At 42.1% G+C, this 16,644-nt stretch overlaps 1 protein-coding gene across 1 annotated transcript in view; it reads right to left on the bottom strand.

The window, feature by feature from the left end:
• Positions 1–15,952, bottom strand: part of Rad54l (RAD54 like) — a 32,814-nt gene extending 16,862 nt beyond the window's left edge. The window contains exons 1-9 of the mRNA XM_027937715.2: positions 15,827–15,952; positions 15,358–15,453; positions 15,186–15,272; positions 13,304–13,423; positions 4,200–4,260; positions 3,369–3,504; positions 2,836–2,905; positions 2,432–2,720; positions 1,675–1,799 (exon numbers count right to left, since the gene is read on the bottom strand). Of these exons, the coding sequence (XP_027793516.1) occupies positions 1,675–1,799; positions 2,432–2,720; positions 2,836–2,905; positions 3,369–3,504; positions 4,200–4,260; positions 13,304–13,423; positions 15,186–15,272; positions 15,358–15,360 (891 nt within the window). The 5' untranslated portion in view covers positions 15,361–15,453; positions 15,827–15,952. The remainder of the gene's footprint in view (positions 1–1,674; positions 1,800–2,431; positions 2,721–2,835; positions 2,906–3,368; positions 3,505–4,199; positions 4,261–13,303; positions 13,424–15,185; positions 15,273–15,357; positions 15,454–15,826) is intronic.
• Positions 15,953–16,644: the final 692 nt, after the last annotated feature.

Below are 16,644 nucleotides of genomic sequence, written 5' to 3'. Positions count from 1 at the left end.
TTGGTGGTGAAGATCCCACTCAGTTCAATTCTCAGTACTGGGGGCAAAAAAAAAAAATCAAAATGATTCCAAGTCTCAAGGACTCAATAGTTCAATACCCTTCTCTTCCACAATGCCGTGGCCTGGACCAGGTTCCTGGCATAGTCCCCTCCATTGTTTTTTTGGTACTAGCTATTGAACTCTGGTGGAGCTTTGCTATTAAGCTACATTCCCAGCGCCCCCCCCCCCTTTTTTTTGAGACAGGGTCTGGCTAAGTTGCTTAGGGCCTCACTAATTACTCAGACTAGTCTTGAACTTGCAATACTCCTGCCTCAACTTCCTAAGTTGCTGGGGTTACAGGCATGTATCATAGCATCTGGCAACCCCCCTCCATTATCATGAAACAGATGCCAGGACCCAAGCAGAGGGCAGTCACATGCATACCCTCAAGCTCCTAAACCCTTTACCACTCCCTAGAGAACAGTCCATTAGGGTATCAGCAATTTGCAGACAATGACTGACTTTTCCTAAATTCAAAGGCCCAGGTAGGAAGTAGTTCACAATTTGCAAGCACAATATCCAAAAGTAAGTTTTTGTCCTCTGTCCCATCCCTACACTCCTCAGATACTAGGCTGTTCTAGAAGCCCCAGAGCCCAGCCAAGCATGCCAATCAGATAGCAGGTGGGGCCAAGTCTTTCAACCAACTCTCTACTAGTGTCCCAGAAATATGAAAAGGACTCTAGTGCTCCCCATAAGGTACAAACAGAGCAGCAGCCTCAGGGTAGCCAAGTTCACTAGAGTCCAGGAAGGCTCTCTAAAGTAAAAGTACCAGGCTGGAGATGTGGCTGAAGCGGTAGCGCGCTCGCCTGGCATGCGTGCGGCCTGGGTTCGATTCTCAGCACCACATACAAACAAAGATGTTGTGTCCACCGAAAAACTAAAAAATAAATATTAAAATTCTCTCTCTTTAAAAAAATAAATAAATAAAGTAAAAGTACCCAGCCACCCTCACTATTTTCTGAATACTAGCATCTTTACCACAATTCCTGCATACTATAATAATCCTATGAGGCCAGGTGCAGTGGCGCACACCTATGATCCCAGCTAAAGCCTTAAGCAACCTGTCTCAAAAAAAAAAAAAAAAGTAAAAGGCCTGGGGATATGGATCAGTGGTTAAGCATCATCCCTGGGTTCAATCCCCAATACCAATAATAATAATAATTCTATGAGACAGGTACTATCACCCCATTTTCTTGATGCAGAAACAAAGGCTCAGGTAGTTAAGTAAAAAATCCATAGTCACACTACTGAGAAGTGGCAAAGCAAGGATATAAATAAATATCTCTGACTCTAGATCTTATTATCTGAAACACTGTGCCATGTCTCTCTACCAATCCAAAACCCTCCCCTACCCCCCATCGTTCAAGGTTCTTCTTTGGTCTAGGAATACTGTCTAGAAACAACAAAACCGGCCCATATCGGCCCATAGCAACTCACTCCCCTTAGAGTTCTGAGCACTGTTTAATCTCTTTGGCAGATTGGTGTTACAAGCTCTACTTCTCCCTTATCTTCTCCAAGACAGCTTCATCTGTCCTCAGCACTCTAAGTGATCAGTGAAGCTCTGAGATGGTGGCAGTACTCAGGTTAGGAGACTTTCGTGGATCTTGTATACCCAGACTGTTGAGCATCAAATACCTCATCACATATGACCAGTCCAACACTTCCTTTCTGAAGAACTCCAACATGAAGGCGGAAAGTCTCATAGGAAATGATGAGGATAGGAGAAGGCACTCTGGCTCCACGCTGGTTCATGAATCCTTCTACAACAGAAAAGTTTTCAAAGAACCAAATCAGAACATATTAAAGAAAAAAATTATTCTTTCTCCCTCCCTCCCTCCCTCCCTCCTTCCTTCCTTCCTTTGTGTGCATGCATGTTATTGGGGATTGAACCCAGGGCCTCAGGCAAGCTAGGCAAGCACTTTACCACTGAGCTACATCCCCAACCCCTTTTTGTTCTTTATTTTAAGACAGGGTCTCACTAAATAACACAGACTGACCTTGAACCGGTGATCCTCCTCCCTTGGCCTCTTGAGTAGCTAGGATTACAGGTGCACACTACCACACCAAGCAATGGCTGTTAATGTAGCCTAGAAATGATTATTTCAGCTATTTTCAATGAAAATTCTATTCCTGCATTGCCCTCAACTCTGGCCACAAGTAAGCATACACATAAGAAAGCAAGCAGCAGAGCAGGGTATGGTGGCACACACCTATAATCCCAACACTTTGGGAGGGTGAGGCAAGAGGACCACAACTTTGAAGTCAGACTATTACCTCAAAATAAGAAATAAAAAGGACTGGGGATGTAGTTCAGTCACAGAGCACCCATGGGTTCAATCCCCAGTACCACAAAATAAATAAATAAATAGAGGATAGGTAGATTAAATCATACCCAGCTTTTGATCTATCTCATCTTTAGATCCTCCATCGATGGCCAAAGGTTGGATCCTTCCTCCAAGCCATTTCCCAACCTCATTATACCAGTTCTTCACCAGACTGGAGGGTGACACCACCACTGCTTTATCAATTTCTGGCTTGCACTCTGGACTTTGGCGCAAAAGTGTCCACATCAACGTGATGCACTGCAGTGTCTTTCCCAGGCCCATTTCATCAGCCATGATGCAGCCATGGCTGCCAGGTATGCGCCTACTGGTGACACATTCCCACAGGAACTTCACTCCCTGGGGAATAACAGCATTCAGTCCACTTTGGCATCTATAAAACCAATGCCCCAGAGAAAGTAGTCTCCCAGGCTCAATTCCCCACCCATACCTCATTCTTCTCACCCTCATTTACCTCTCTCTGATGAGGCCGCAAAACCTTACTAAGAATAGGATCAACAACCACATGGACAGGAAGTTTTTCCCTGAGAAAACACAGCAAAAAAAAAAAAAAAAACATGGTGCTCAGACAGGGGCAGGAGCACACCCTCAGAAGTTCAGAAGTTGTGTTCTGCCCTCAGGAAGTTGTGTTCTGCCAATCCAGAACCACAGACACAGCTAAGAAAGTACCTTTCTGGCCTAGTCCAAGTTCCTGCTCTAAAAGTTAGGAAAGAAAGATGGATTTCCCATGTCTTCACTTTAATTAGTCCTCTCATGATTGAACATGGTAGGAGGAGTGAGGAACCCTACTAACTGGACATGACCACAAGCTCTTCCTCAGGGTCTCCCCTCCCCTGACCACCAGTTTCTGGATGATTAAATAACTAAAACAGCTCCATGATAATCTATTCCAGTCCCACAGAAAAGTCATACCAAAATAATCCTCTGCCCATCCAGGTATACTCTTAGAGAAGACTACAACTGCTGAAGGAATATCAATGCACATACTTGTCAAGCTTCAGCTGATCATGGGCACTCAGTGGGGGAGGCTCGTACAGAATCAAGGCACCTTCTTCCAGGGGATCATGAAGAGCCCGGCGGACCCCAGTCCTTTTCAGACCCAATGCCCGAGAGCCCAGAGGACCTAGAAATCAGCAATCAATCTGTCAACTAAGACTTTATGTTCAGGAGCTCCAGCAGGTCCAGCTTGAATGCACATCCTTCACATAACCTTTCCTGAGCTTTCATATGATCCACTCTTTCCCCAAACTCCTCCAAACCTGGTTTGGACACCTATACCTAACCATTATTTCCTCAGCCTCAGATCAGAGCTATTCCCATTTTATTTGTCCCATTCAACTCCAAACTCCTGGAGGGCTGGAACTTGTTCATCCTGAGTCAGTCCTGGGAAGGTCTGAAACCTTAAAGAGGCTTTTCAAGTCTGAGAGCTCTTGAGGGCTGGCATCCTCCCTCCCCAGCCTGTTTTAGCACAATGCAATGCCCTAAATAGAACAGGGGGAAACTTTGTAGAAATGAGGATTCCCACACAGCCTCATAAAGGAGATGACACTGGATACATTTAGACTGAAGGAAGCCCAGGTCCATTAGCTACTTTGGCCTACCAGGAGCTTTCTGAACATTGGCATATCCCCACAAAGAAAATGAAGGGCAGTCAGTCTTGACAGTCCTTGCTGAAGCTAATACAACTTTCACACAGGGTCATCCTAAATACAGTCAAAGCAGGACTGACATCTTCATTTCCCATCTAAGCAAAGGTTTTTAATCTATTCAGGCACATTCATACATGACTAATTAAAAAAACTGAAGTCTCCATTTTACCTTGATAATTTGGAATGGGGACTTTGAAAGGCTTTGACAAAATGCTTCGAATAAATGCTTCCTAAAAGAGAGGGGGGTGGTGCAGAGAGGGAGGAAGAGAGAAAGAGAAAATCAGGGATTCAGGACTTATTAATGAGTTGTTATGGGACAATATTATTATGATATGCTCCACATTAGGTTTTGTACAACAGCTTCCTTCCATCTTTGAGATTTCATGTAAGGTTTTACAATACCTAGGAACAGCAGAAGTGCCATAATTCAATCAACCATGAGGCTCAGAATTCACTTGTTCATGTAAGACCATGCCAATGAAGACACCTGGCTCTTCTCTAGGGTGCCGCACCTTAAGAAGCAAGCATTCTATACTTACCTGTACAATACTAATAGACAGTCCTAATATATGGGTTTAACCTCTGTCCTGTAGAGCTATATCTTCCCAGAATACCTTTTTTTTTTTTCCTTTTTAATGGGGGGATGGGGGTGCTAGGGATTGAACTTAGGTCATTGTACATATTAACTACATGTTCTACCACTTAATTAGACCCCCAACCCACAAATTTTGTTTGTTTGGTACTGGGGATTGAACCCAGGGCTGCTTATTTTTTTATTTTTATTTTGAGATAGGACCTCACTAAGTTGCTTAAGGCCTCACTAAGTTGCTGAGGCTAGCCTTAAACTTGTGATCCTCCTGCCTCAGCCTCCCAAGCCACTGGCATTATAAGCATGCACTATCACATCCAGCTCTACAAGTTTTTGTTGTTGTTGTGTGTTGTTGTTGTTGTTGCTACATCATTTTGCCTACTGCATCTAATTCTCACATTAATATCTACATCAGCCTCCTTAGGAACTAAACAGCCCAACAAAGAGTAGTAGTAGTCAGGCATGGTGGTACACACCTATAATCCCAACTACTTAAAGAGACTGAGGCAGGAGGATTATAAATTTGAGGCCAGCCTGGGAAACTGAGCAAAACCCTTCCTCAAAATAAAATTAAAAAGAGCTGGGGATGTAGTTCAGTTATAGAGAACTTGCCTAACATGTACTAGGTCCTAGATTCAATAGCCAGTACAGAAAAAAGAAAAGAAAAAAAAAAAAAAAAAAGAGTACTAGGAGTGATAAGAACAGAAGTATTAGTAAAATAATAGTAGCAACAACAAAAATGAACAATAATGATGGCTAACAATGTATGCTAGATGTGGAACTAAGCCTCTTACATTCATGTCAATATTTAATCCTAATACCTATGAGATTACTGTATTACTGGTATTCCATTTAAAAATAAGCAAACTGAGGCTCAGAGCAATTATATCACTTTTTCAAGTCACACAGCCAAGATTGATCCAAGATTTTCCTAATTCTGGGCCCCTAATCAGTGGGCAGTATGGCCTCCTACCAACATATTACATATAGGCATACTGACAGCCAAGAGCCAACAGCTTCCTGCCATGGAAAACACAAGAGAAAGAACACGTGAGAGGGAGGGCAAGCCCTTGCCAAGAAAAAGCAAGTGGGACATGGGTGAGAGGAAACAGACACATGCAGATCCTAGAGACAAAACCTTAGTGCCTTCATCTAAAAGCCTGCAAGAAGCCTCTGCACCAGCACTTCAGCCTGGAATCAGCACTAAACCATAGACTATGGTGGTGAGGCAGCAGGGAAGTTAATATGGAGCTGACAACTAACTCCTAGGGAAGTTTGGTCCATATGCACCTAAGTCCTTTGGGAAATTAAAATAATCTGTGAACCTAGACTCTAACAACAGAGATCCTAAAGGTAGCTAAACTGGGAATGTGTTATAAGAAAAAGCAGTAATGGAAAAACAAAAACCCTCCCTTTTAGCAAAAGTAACAATAGAGAGGACCCTCTCTTGCCCTGAAATTTTCCTTTTTATTGTTTTGTTTTGGTACTAGAGATTGAACTTGGGTACCATACGCTGAGCTACATCCCCTGTACTTTTTATTGCAGGACCTCATTAAGTTGCTGAGGCTGGCCTTGAACTTGAGATACTCCTGCCTCAGCCTACTAAGCCTCTGGGACTACCAGTATACACGACCACACCCAGCCCAGCTCAATGTCTTTGAAATGGGAAAAATGTGGGCTGGGATCATGGCTCAGAGGTAGAGGGCTTGCCTAGCACGTGCAAGGCCCCGAGTTCAATCTTCAGCACCACATAAAAAATAAACAAAATAATAAAGATATCAGGTCCAACTACAACTAAAAAAAATAAATATTAAAAAAAAAGAAATGGGAAAAATGTAATAAATATTACTTATGGTCAGTAAAGAAATATGGAGAATTTTAGGTCACTATCAACCAAATCTTTTTTTTTTTTTCTTTCACAAAATAATCAATACTTTGTGCCTGTGCTAGCTGCATCTATGACATTCCTATACATACCTACATACATAATAATTTAAAATAAGTTACAAATGTTGAAAGCAAAGTAACAATTGCTTATACAAAGGTAAATAGGCACTATGTTTTCTTCTTGAATCATTTTTGCTACATAATTGCAATTACATATCAGTAATCAGTATGTTACTAATCTACAGAATACACTTTGAACCCTGAGGTATGGCAACTCCCAGAGACAACATGTAAACCTGAATATTTTGAGTGCTTTTTGTTTCTTTCTTTTTTTATGGTGTGGGGGGCGGACCAGGGACTGAACCTAGGGGCGCTTAACCACTGAGCCACATCCCCAGTCCTTTTTATTTTGACACAGGTCTCATTAAGTTGCTTGGGGCCTCGCTAAATTGCTGAGGCTGGCTTTGAATCTGCAATCCTTCTGCCTCAGCCTCTGGAGACACTAGGATTATAGGTGTGTGCCACCACACCCAGCTCAAGTGATTTTTTAAATAGTCACCCCAAATCTTGTTTATTTGCAAATTTCTTTTTTTTTAATATTTATTTTTTAGTTATAGGTGAACACATATCTTTATTTTTTGAGGTGCTGAGAATCAAACCCACTGCCACATCATGCTAGGCAAGCGCTCTACCTCTGAGCCATAATCCCAGCCCCAATTCGTTTACTTTTATGTGGTGCTGAGGATCGACACGGATGCTGCCACTGAGCTACAGACCCAGCCCTTATTTGCACATTTCTTTGCAATCTGAATAAAACTTTTATTGACATTCCTAACTAACATGTTACAATTATTCATAGCAATGATAATCATTGTGACAGATGCTAACAAAAAGTTACCCTTAAGTCAAACAAGAGGAAAAATTTCCTTTATTATTTGATATTAATTCTAAAACTGATATATTTTCAAGATTGTCAGTAATAGAGGCTAGGTTTAAAGTTCTCAGTAGCCAAGAATTTATGCTCCAAATTTAAAAACAGGCTTTTAATAGAACCCAGGAGCCAAAAATTCTGCAGGGAAAGCAACAGGTTTAGTAACTGGTAAGGAAAATGTTAAGAACCCTAGCCAAAAATGCCTGATGGCCACACCCTGCAAGACTTCAAATGGCCAGCTTCCAGGGATCTGGTGATAACACCAGAATCTGGCAGAGGTAGATGGGACAGCATGCTCTCATTCTTTGTTCACTTACTTGCTGATAACTCATGCCATTCTGCCCTTCTGATAAAAGAGGGAGAGCATCCCCCCTCTTTCCCCACCAAGGCTAAAGCTTCACCTTCTGCATAGATTTAGTCTGTCAGTTATGTCCTACATTTCAACATCTCCCTCTCTGCTAGTATCTGACCAGAATGCTTAACTCTCTCCTACCTTAACAAAAATTCTGGGGCAGGGAACGTAGCTCAGTAGTAAAGCATATACTAAGCATGGGTGAGATCCTGGATTCAATCCCCCAGCACCAAAACAAAACAAAAATTCCTTTATCTCTTATCTCTTCTCTTCCACAGGCAAACTTCTAGAAAGCCCTGTTTGGTCCCCCTTCCTTACCTCCCACTCCTGTCTTGCCACCTTTACACTCCTCTGCCCAAGGTCACCAATGGCATACATGACCCCAATTCCAATGAACATGATTTCTTCTTATCTTACTTGATAGAGCTGGTCATTCCTTCTTAAATACACTTCACCCTTGATTTTCATGACACCAATTTTACCACTCTTCCATCTTTCTGGAAGGAACTTTTATACTTAGTCTCTTAATGGGTGCTTCTTCCTCTACCTAACCCCCTTAAAAGTTGGTGTCCCTTAGGCTTAGGATTTAAGGCCTCAACTCCTCCAAATGACACTCCAATGTGCTTCCAAGGTATCAAATTTCTTTATGCTACTGACCTTCAAATCTATTTCTAGTCCCTACCTCATTCCTAGGCTCCACATCCACATTTACAACAGCTTCCAATCTTAGATATCCTACAGGCCTTTCAAACTCATCACGTCTAAGGTTAAAGACTTCTTATCTAAGCTCATCATGACTTTTGTGGGCCCTAGGAACTTTGTCTCTAAAGCCTCTTCCACCATTAAAAATATATATATATTATTTATATATGCTTAATGTTTTTTTAATTAATAACATCTGGTGTTAGTGTTTAATAAAAAATAACATTGATTTATATAATATATATACTTAAATACATATACACACGCGCGCGCACACACACACACACACACATATATATCTCACATATTTTCATTCTATGACTGCATTGGTATAAAGACAAATACAATCCAGGCTAGATTCATTACTATACTCTTTCACCTTCTGATTTTAAAAGGAATTAAAGGATGCTACTGGTTAAGGAAGATAAGTAGCGGGGGTCTCTAAATCATGGCTAGTACAAAGCAGATAGTCGCCTAGCTTGGTGGTGCATGCCTGTAATTCCAGCAGCTGGGGAGGCTGAGGGAGGAGGATCATGAGTTCAAAGCCAGCTTCAGCAATTCAGAGAGGTCCTAAGCAACTCAACAAGACCCTGTCTCTAAATAAAATCCAGTGGTTAAGCACCCCTGAGTTCAATCCCTGGTGCAAAAAAAAAAAAAAAAAAAAAAAAAGACTGTCTGCAAATAAATTAGTAGGAAAGCAGCCAAGAAGAAAATGACTACAAAAACGACTTATAAGAGTGCACCCTAGGGCTGGGGATGTGGCTCAAGCGGTAGCGCGCTCGCCTGGCATGCGTGCGGCCCGGGTTCGATCCTCAGCACCACATACAAAGATATTGTGTCCACCGAAAACTGAAGAATAAATATTGAAGTTCTCTCTCTCTCTATCTCTCTCTCTCTCTCTCTCTCTCTCTTTAAAAAAAAAAAAAAAAATTGTTAAAAAAAAAAAAAGAGTGCACCCTAGCTGGGCATGGTGGCACATGCCTGTAATTCCAGGAGCTCAGGAGTTGAGTCAGGAGGATTGCAAGTTCAAAGTCAGTCTCAGCAATGTAGCAAAATCCTAAGCAATTTAGCAAGACCCTGTCTCAAAATGAAAAATAAAAAGGGCTGAGGATGTATCTCAATGGGTAAACAACTCCAGGTTCAATCTCCAGTACCAAACACACAAAAGAGTGCAACCTATATTGGAGGGGTGAAGAAACTTCACCATGGTAGGTCTAGTATTGTGGCACTTGAAATTAAATGTCATCAAAAGTCCAGCAAGTTTTCCTTCCAGTATGTGATCAGGTGTGAGAATTTCCAAACAGAACTGCACCTCAGAGTACAGCTACTGGTGCTTTGCAGAAGACAAGTAAGGCCTATGTAGTTGACCTTGTTGAAAACACCAACCTGGAGCCGGGTGTGGTGGCACAAGCCTGTAATCCCAGTAGCTCAGGAGTCTGAGGCAAGAGGATCATAAGTTCAAAGCCAGCCTCATCAAAAGTGAGGCACTAAGCAACTCAGTGAGACCCTTTCTCTAAATAAAATACTAAATACAGTTGGGGATGTGGGTCAGAGGTTAAATGCCCCTGAGTTCAATCTCTGGTACCCACTCCCCAAAAAAACACCAATCTTTGCACTATCCCCAGAAAATGTGTAACAATGATGTCAAAACACATCAGTGGCCACATAAGTTAAGAACATGCCAAAGACTCCAATACCATGGGAAACATTTCTCAAACATATAAAATAATAAATCAAATCTTTCTGTTATTAATAGTTCTAAATGCTAGATATTTTCCCCCAGGAGTCAAAAGGTACCTAAATATGCGATTATAAAAGGAAAAGCAGGGTATAGGAGTGAGGTATTGGCAGTTTTTCCATGTTTATTGGTGGGTAAATTTTTAATACAAATTCAGGAATATAAAGCATTAATGCATGTCAAAACATTTCAGCAAACAAGTTTCAGGAGTTCAACTTTATAACAACAATAAACAAATCAGTTAAATTTTTCTGGACAAGGCCATCATTTTGTGTTCTGGGTTTTTTGTTGCTGTTTTTGTTTGTTTTTTTAATGTTTATCTTTTTGAGATGGTGTCTTGCTTTGTTGCCCAGGCTGGCCTCAAACTTGTAGGCTCCAGTGATTCTCCGGACATGGCCTACCAAGTTACAGGAATTTCAGACATGTACCATGCACCCAGCAACTGTATGGTTTTAATGTTGTCTGTCTTCTGTCAAATTCCTATAAGTTTGCTATTAAAAATATCAAACTATTTTGGGTGGTGCACAACCGTAATCCAAGTAAGTTGAAAGGCTGAAAAAGGAGACCACAAATTCAAGGCCAGCCTCAGCAACTTTAGCAAGACCCTATCTCAATACAAAAATTAAGAAAGACTGGGGATATATATAGCTTAGTAGTAAAGCACCCTGGAATCAATTCCCAGTACCAAAAAATGTTAAAAAATAAATAAATAAATAAACTATTTTAAACTGTTTCAATAGTTTAATAAGCCATGCTTACAAAAGGCCTTCCACTCAGTTTCTGCACAGTTTTTCAAATCTTATCTCTCAGCACCATTTCCCAAATTCCCACACTGACAACTGATCCAACCCTACTAAATCCTTTTCAGGGCCTCCCTTACTCTCTAGCCCCCAGCCTTTCACAGGCTGTTGCTCTTTCTAAAGGATTCTTATCCCTTTTACCTAGCTAACCATCCATTCCCTTCAACTCTTTTTTTTTTTTTAAAGTTATGGATGAACAAAATACCTTTATTTATCTCTATGTGGTGCCGAGGACTGAACCCAGTACCTCACACATGCTAGACAAGCACTCTACCACTGAGCTACAACCCCAGCCCCTCCCTTCAACTCTTAATCAGACTATTCTGCAGATTCTTGTCTTCCCAGTCTTTAGACTGTTAGGGGATTGAACCCAGGGCCTCAGGCAAGTTATATCACATAATTCCATGGGACAACCTGAACAAATTCTAAATGAAAACAATCTCACAGGGCTACAGACCACTTTAACACCTTTATGTGTGTGTTTTGAGATAGGGACACTACCACTGGAGCTACAGCTACATCCCTCACCCCTTTTATTTTTTAGAGACAGAGCTCACTAAGGTGCCCAGGCTACCTCAGACTCCCAAGTTGCTGGGATTCCAGGCACATGCCACCGGGTCTGCTAAAACTATTTTTTTAAAGCTCAAAATAACAATTAAAAATGCATTATTTAGGGGGCTGTGATTGTAGCTCAGATGTACAGCACTTGCCTAGCATGTGTAAGGCACTGGGTTCAATCCTCAGCACCAATAAAAAAATAATAAATAAATAAAGTTCTTAATATCTTTTTAAAAAAATAAATGCATTATTTAGGGCTGGGGTTGTGGCTCAGTGGTGGAGCACTTGCCTAGCCATGTGTGAGGCACTAGGTTAGATTCTCAGCATCCCATGTAAATAAATGAATAAAATAAAGGTCCTTCAACAACTAAAAATATACATCAAAAAAATTTAAGGGGCTAGGTTTATGGCTCAGTGGTAAAGCACTTACGTAGCTAGGTTTGATTCCCAGAACTACATAAAAAAATAAAGATATTGTGTCCATCTACAATTAAAAATTTTTTTTTTTTAAATTTTTTTAGGGCTGGGATTGTGGTTCAGTGGTAGAACACTCACCTACCATGCATGAGGCACTGGGTTTGATCCTCCGTACCACATAAAAATAAAATAAAGTTATTGTGTCCACCTACAATTAAAAAATAAATATTTTTTAAAAATTTTTAAATGCATTTTCACAGCAACTCAGGTGGCTGAGGCAGGTGGATCACAAGTTTAAAGCTCGTCTTATCAAATTAGCAAGGTCCTAAACCCCATTTCAAATTTTAAAAAAGGCCAGGGCAGGGCTTGGGGGCAGGTTGGGGCTGGGAATGTAGCTCAGTGGTAAAGTTCCCCTGAGTTCAATCCCTAGTTAAAAAAAGAAAAAATTATTTAGCCAGGCATGGTAGTACATGTTTGTAATCTTAAGTACTGAGGCAAAAGGATTGGAAGTTCAAGCAAGGCCAGCCTGGGCAAATTAGCTAGACCCTACCTCAAAATACAATAAATGGGCTAGGGATATAGTACAGTGGTAGAGCACTTGCCTAGCATGCATGAACTCCTGTGTTCAATCCCCAGTATTACCCTCTGCAAAAAAAAGTATTTAGTCAACCAGTTCAGAGTAGTGGTACCACTAGGGATGTGGAAAGGCAATATAAATTTGGCCAAGTTCTAGTCCTAGGAAGTAGGCTTGGAGGTGTTTATTTTATGACATGTTACACAATTTTTTATAATTATTGAAAATAATTATATAAAATTACTTGCCAAACGCACAAATGAATAACCTTAATTACATGTTCCTATTTTTCCTTTAAAACATTTCTCAGGAAGCTTTGGAGTCAGGGAGATAACACACAGAACCCATGATGGTGATTTGACTTTATTAGAGGAAACACAAAAAGGTATGGATGGGACTCTTGTAGTCCACAAAGCCATAAATAGAGCTGGAGACCAAGGTACCATAAGGATCCTGGGTCTAACACCCCATCATAGCCTTCCCTCTCCTCTATTTTCATTTTTTTAGGAATCTGAACCACCTGAGATCTGGTGCCCACATAGTAATAATAAACATAGTAAACATAGTAAAAATAAACTCTCACTCAGGCACCCTTGTCTCAACAGGCCACAACAGCTATAGACAGGCTGGCTACAATGTCGAAGATAGAGTCTCTACTGTAGGAATCTACTAAGGCAAAAGGACTGGACATACATATACATAGGTAGGTTGCAGTTTTGACTTACATGTTGACTGCTATCCAGACAGGGTGGTCGATTTGTTAGCTGAGTTAAAGGTTTCCGATAAGGGGACAAGAAACACTCTTGGATCTGGGTCTCATTACTGGATTTCTGTTTCTTCTGTGTCTAAGAAAAGAAATGGCAAGCTGAGGTCTGAAAGACCAGAAATCACCCTAATGGAAACTAACACTTAAAGTGATTTTTTAAAATATTTATTTATTTGTTTTTTTAGTTGAAAATTCACATAATACCTTTATTTATTTATTTTTATGTGTGCTAAGGATCAAACCCAGGGCCTCACACGTGTTAGGCAAGCACTCTACCACTGAGCCACAACCCCAGCCCTTAAAGTGATTTATTAGAGCCAGGTGTGGTAGCACACACCTGTAGTCCCAGCTACTTGAGAGGCCCAGGCTGGAGGATCAATTTGAGCCCATGAATTTAAGACCAGCCTAGGCAACACAGTATAGCTCCATCTTATTTTTAAAAAAAACAAAAAAAGAAGTACATATTAAGTGCCAGATGAAGTGCTAACGTCTTCACATGTATTATCACAGCAATCCTGTTTATTATCCTTCTTTAGTAGGATATCCTTTTTTAATTCTAGAAAAACTGGAGCTTAATGAGATCAAGTAACTTGCCTCAAATGAAGGAAAAACAATGGAAGAGGTAAATGAAGTAAGCCTGGGAAAAGCAAGCCCACCAGCAGTATGGAATCATAGCAGACCCAACCAAGTGTTTCCCTTCCTGAGTTTCCCAAAGGGTGGACAAGAGTACAGCTGTACCCAACTCTCACATCACCCCCAATTCAGTCCACCACACAGCAGTGAAGACACTAGCACTACGCATTTCAGGAGCAACACACAGCTCCATCCCTGATCCACCTGCAGAGAATGATGCCACAAGTTCAAGTGTAAGACATACAAGGGACAGTTAATGTGCCTCCCTTAGCAGGTGGAAAAATCCCCACCAGCGATGCAACTAAAGAGAAGGCCCCAATAGGCAATCAGGAATGAACCCCTCTTGTACCAGCTTGTCAAGTTATTTGAAGCTCTAATGATTCTTTTTTTTTTTTTTTAGTTTTAGGTGGACACAATATCTTTATTTTTTTATTTTTATGTGGTGCTGAGAAACGAACCCAGTGCCTCATGCATGCTAGGCGAGCGCACTACTACTTGAGCCACATCCCCAGCCCTTCAGTGATTCTTAAGGCAATCTGAAGCAAACACCAGGCCTCATTCCACCCTTTACATGCCTTTACTTACAAACTGTCCTACAAAAAAGTGCCTTCCTTCTTAGCTGATCCTTTTCTCCAAAGCTCCATTAGCCAAACCCTTGATTCTTAAATTGCTCTCTTTCCCTTTAAAGTAGTTATTGCATGACTCTGTTTACTTTTATATAGGTCTTGTCCACAACCAGCAAGCCTCCAAGGCATGAAGCAAAGCACAGACCTCAGTCCAAAGTAGAACATATTGCACTTGAGTATGAGCAAGACTGAAAGGCCAAATTAAGCTCAGGATTTTAAGGTAGGTCCAGAATATTCTACTATTCTGTGACATGGGGCAAGGGACAAATAGGAGGCTGCTAGTTACTATTGTAAAGGCCTTTATCCCCTCCCTCTCCCCCATAAGAGTCAAAGGATCAACCTGAGCTGTTTCTTGGCTTTGGTGTACCCCTCCCAACAGGAAAACTAAGGTTATATTAGCTTCTAGTGAAGCTACAAAATTTTATTAATCTGTTCAATGCCTGGCACAGAGGGGGAGCATCAATTACACTACTGAACATATGACTTTGGGAGGTGACTATGTAAACCCAGAAACCAAGTCCAGGCTTCCTTTCTGCCCAAACAACCTGAATTCCCACCTTCCCTATCTCCTTGGGCACTCACCACTGCCTCAGGCTGCCAGTCTTCTTCATCATCAGATCTGCCTTCCAGTTTCCTTCTGGCCAGCTGACTGGGAGCTAAGCTCCTCCTCTGTAAGGGGAGAATGGAAATGGATCCTCAGCCTGAGCCCATTAAACCTAGATAGAATTCCTGTCTCCCCTAGGTTCACACTTACCATCCTGGGGCCCAAACGTCAAGTATCCATCAGCCAAAGGTGAAAGGCACTCAGCAGCAGAGAATGCAGGACGAGGGGTTGATGTAGGTGGAACTGCTATATTATTCAGAATATGGACTAATTAAAAAGGGGGCATGGATGGAGGGGACCCAGCCAGGAGTAGGAGTTTGAGTCCAAAATGCGAGAATGTTGATCGTTAGTTAGCCAAGTCCAGAGAGTAGACCAAAGAGGAAGTGTCAAGGCAGAGTAGGGTATAAATCTAGGATGGGGAGGATACAGGGGGGTCCCAGAATGGGCAGAGTGGAGTCAGGATAATGGTCTCGGTTAAGAGAGGAGATCGATGAGAGGTGGGGGCGGTAACCAAGGTCCAGAAGAAAGAAGCTGGGGTTAAAGTTCGAGGCCTAGGAAGGGCGAGGAGCCTGCATCCGGAAGAGGGGGATTTCCCGGGGCTGGAGTGCGGATAGCGTACTGGATCGAGGGAGGTCGAGCAAGGATCCAAGAAGGACCAATAAAAACCCAAACTGGGAACGGAATCCCAGAAGGGGCTGAAAAGAGAGGCAGAGATGGATTCCGGGACACGCAGTTCCCCATTAACTTTCCTCTTCCCCAAGCGCGCGTTAACAGCCGCCAGGCTGGGTCAATCGAACCTCCCGCCATGCAGCCGCTCCTTCACTCATTGGCTGCGTTCGATGTGTTCGGCACTCTCCCCCCAAGGAAGGGGCGGGGCTAGTGATGTGGTAGAAGCTCAGCTGCACTGGAGGCTCAACCAACCACCTGGGAGGTGGGGCTAGGCGAAGCGAACGCCCCCGGCTCAGCCTACTTGCTGACCTTCGACGTTGGCCCCTGGCGTTTTGTTCTACCATTGAACTGGCTGTGCTACAACTTAAAGGACGATTTGCGATGTACTGGGCCGCGGAGGAATTACCACCTAGGGTAGACTCCTAAGGTTTAGGAAAGGCGAGTTGGGGTCGGGTTCAGGAACTGATAGCAACCTCCAACTGCCGGACCCGAAAGGAGGCCTGGGTTTGAAGTCTTGTTGGCTTATCTAGCATGGAGTGTTCAGCCTGGGCTCTATGTGACGGGCTGGAGCTGTGGGATGTGACCATCTCACGTGTGAGTGTCTTGAAAGAAGCTGCCTTCTCCTAGAATGGAAGCGTCTTTAATCACCCAATTTCTCAAAACTTAAGTTTCTTCATATTTGAAATGGTATTATAGTAATAGAACCCAGTAGTGCAATTGCTGGCTTGCATGGTAGTTTCATGTTTTGGTTTTGGGGTTTTTTATTAT

Source organism: Marmota flaviventris, chromosome 10 (assembly GCF_047511675.1).
Source record: "Marmota flaviventris isolate mMarFla1 chromosome 10, mMarFla1.hap1, whole genome shotgun sequence".
NCBI lineage: Eukaryota > Metazoa > Chordata > Mammalia > Rodentia > Sciuridae > Marmota > Marmota flaviventris.
The sequence above is the reverse complement of the archived record's forward strand: the minus strand, read 5'-3'. Positions and strand labels throughout refer to the sequence as shown.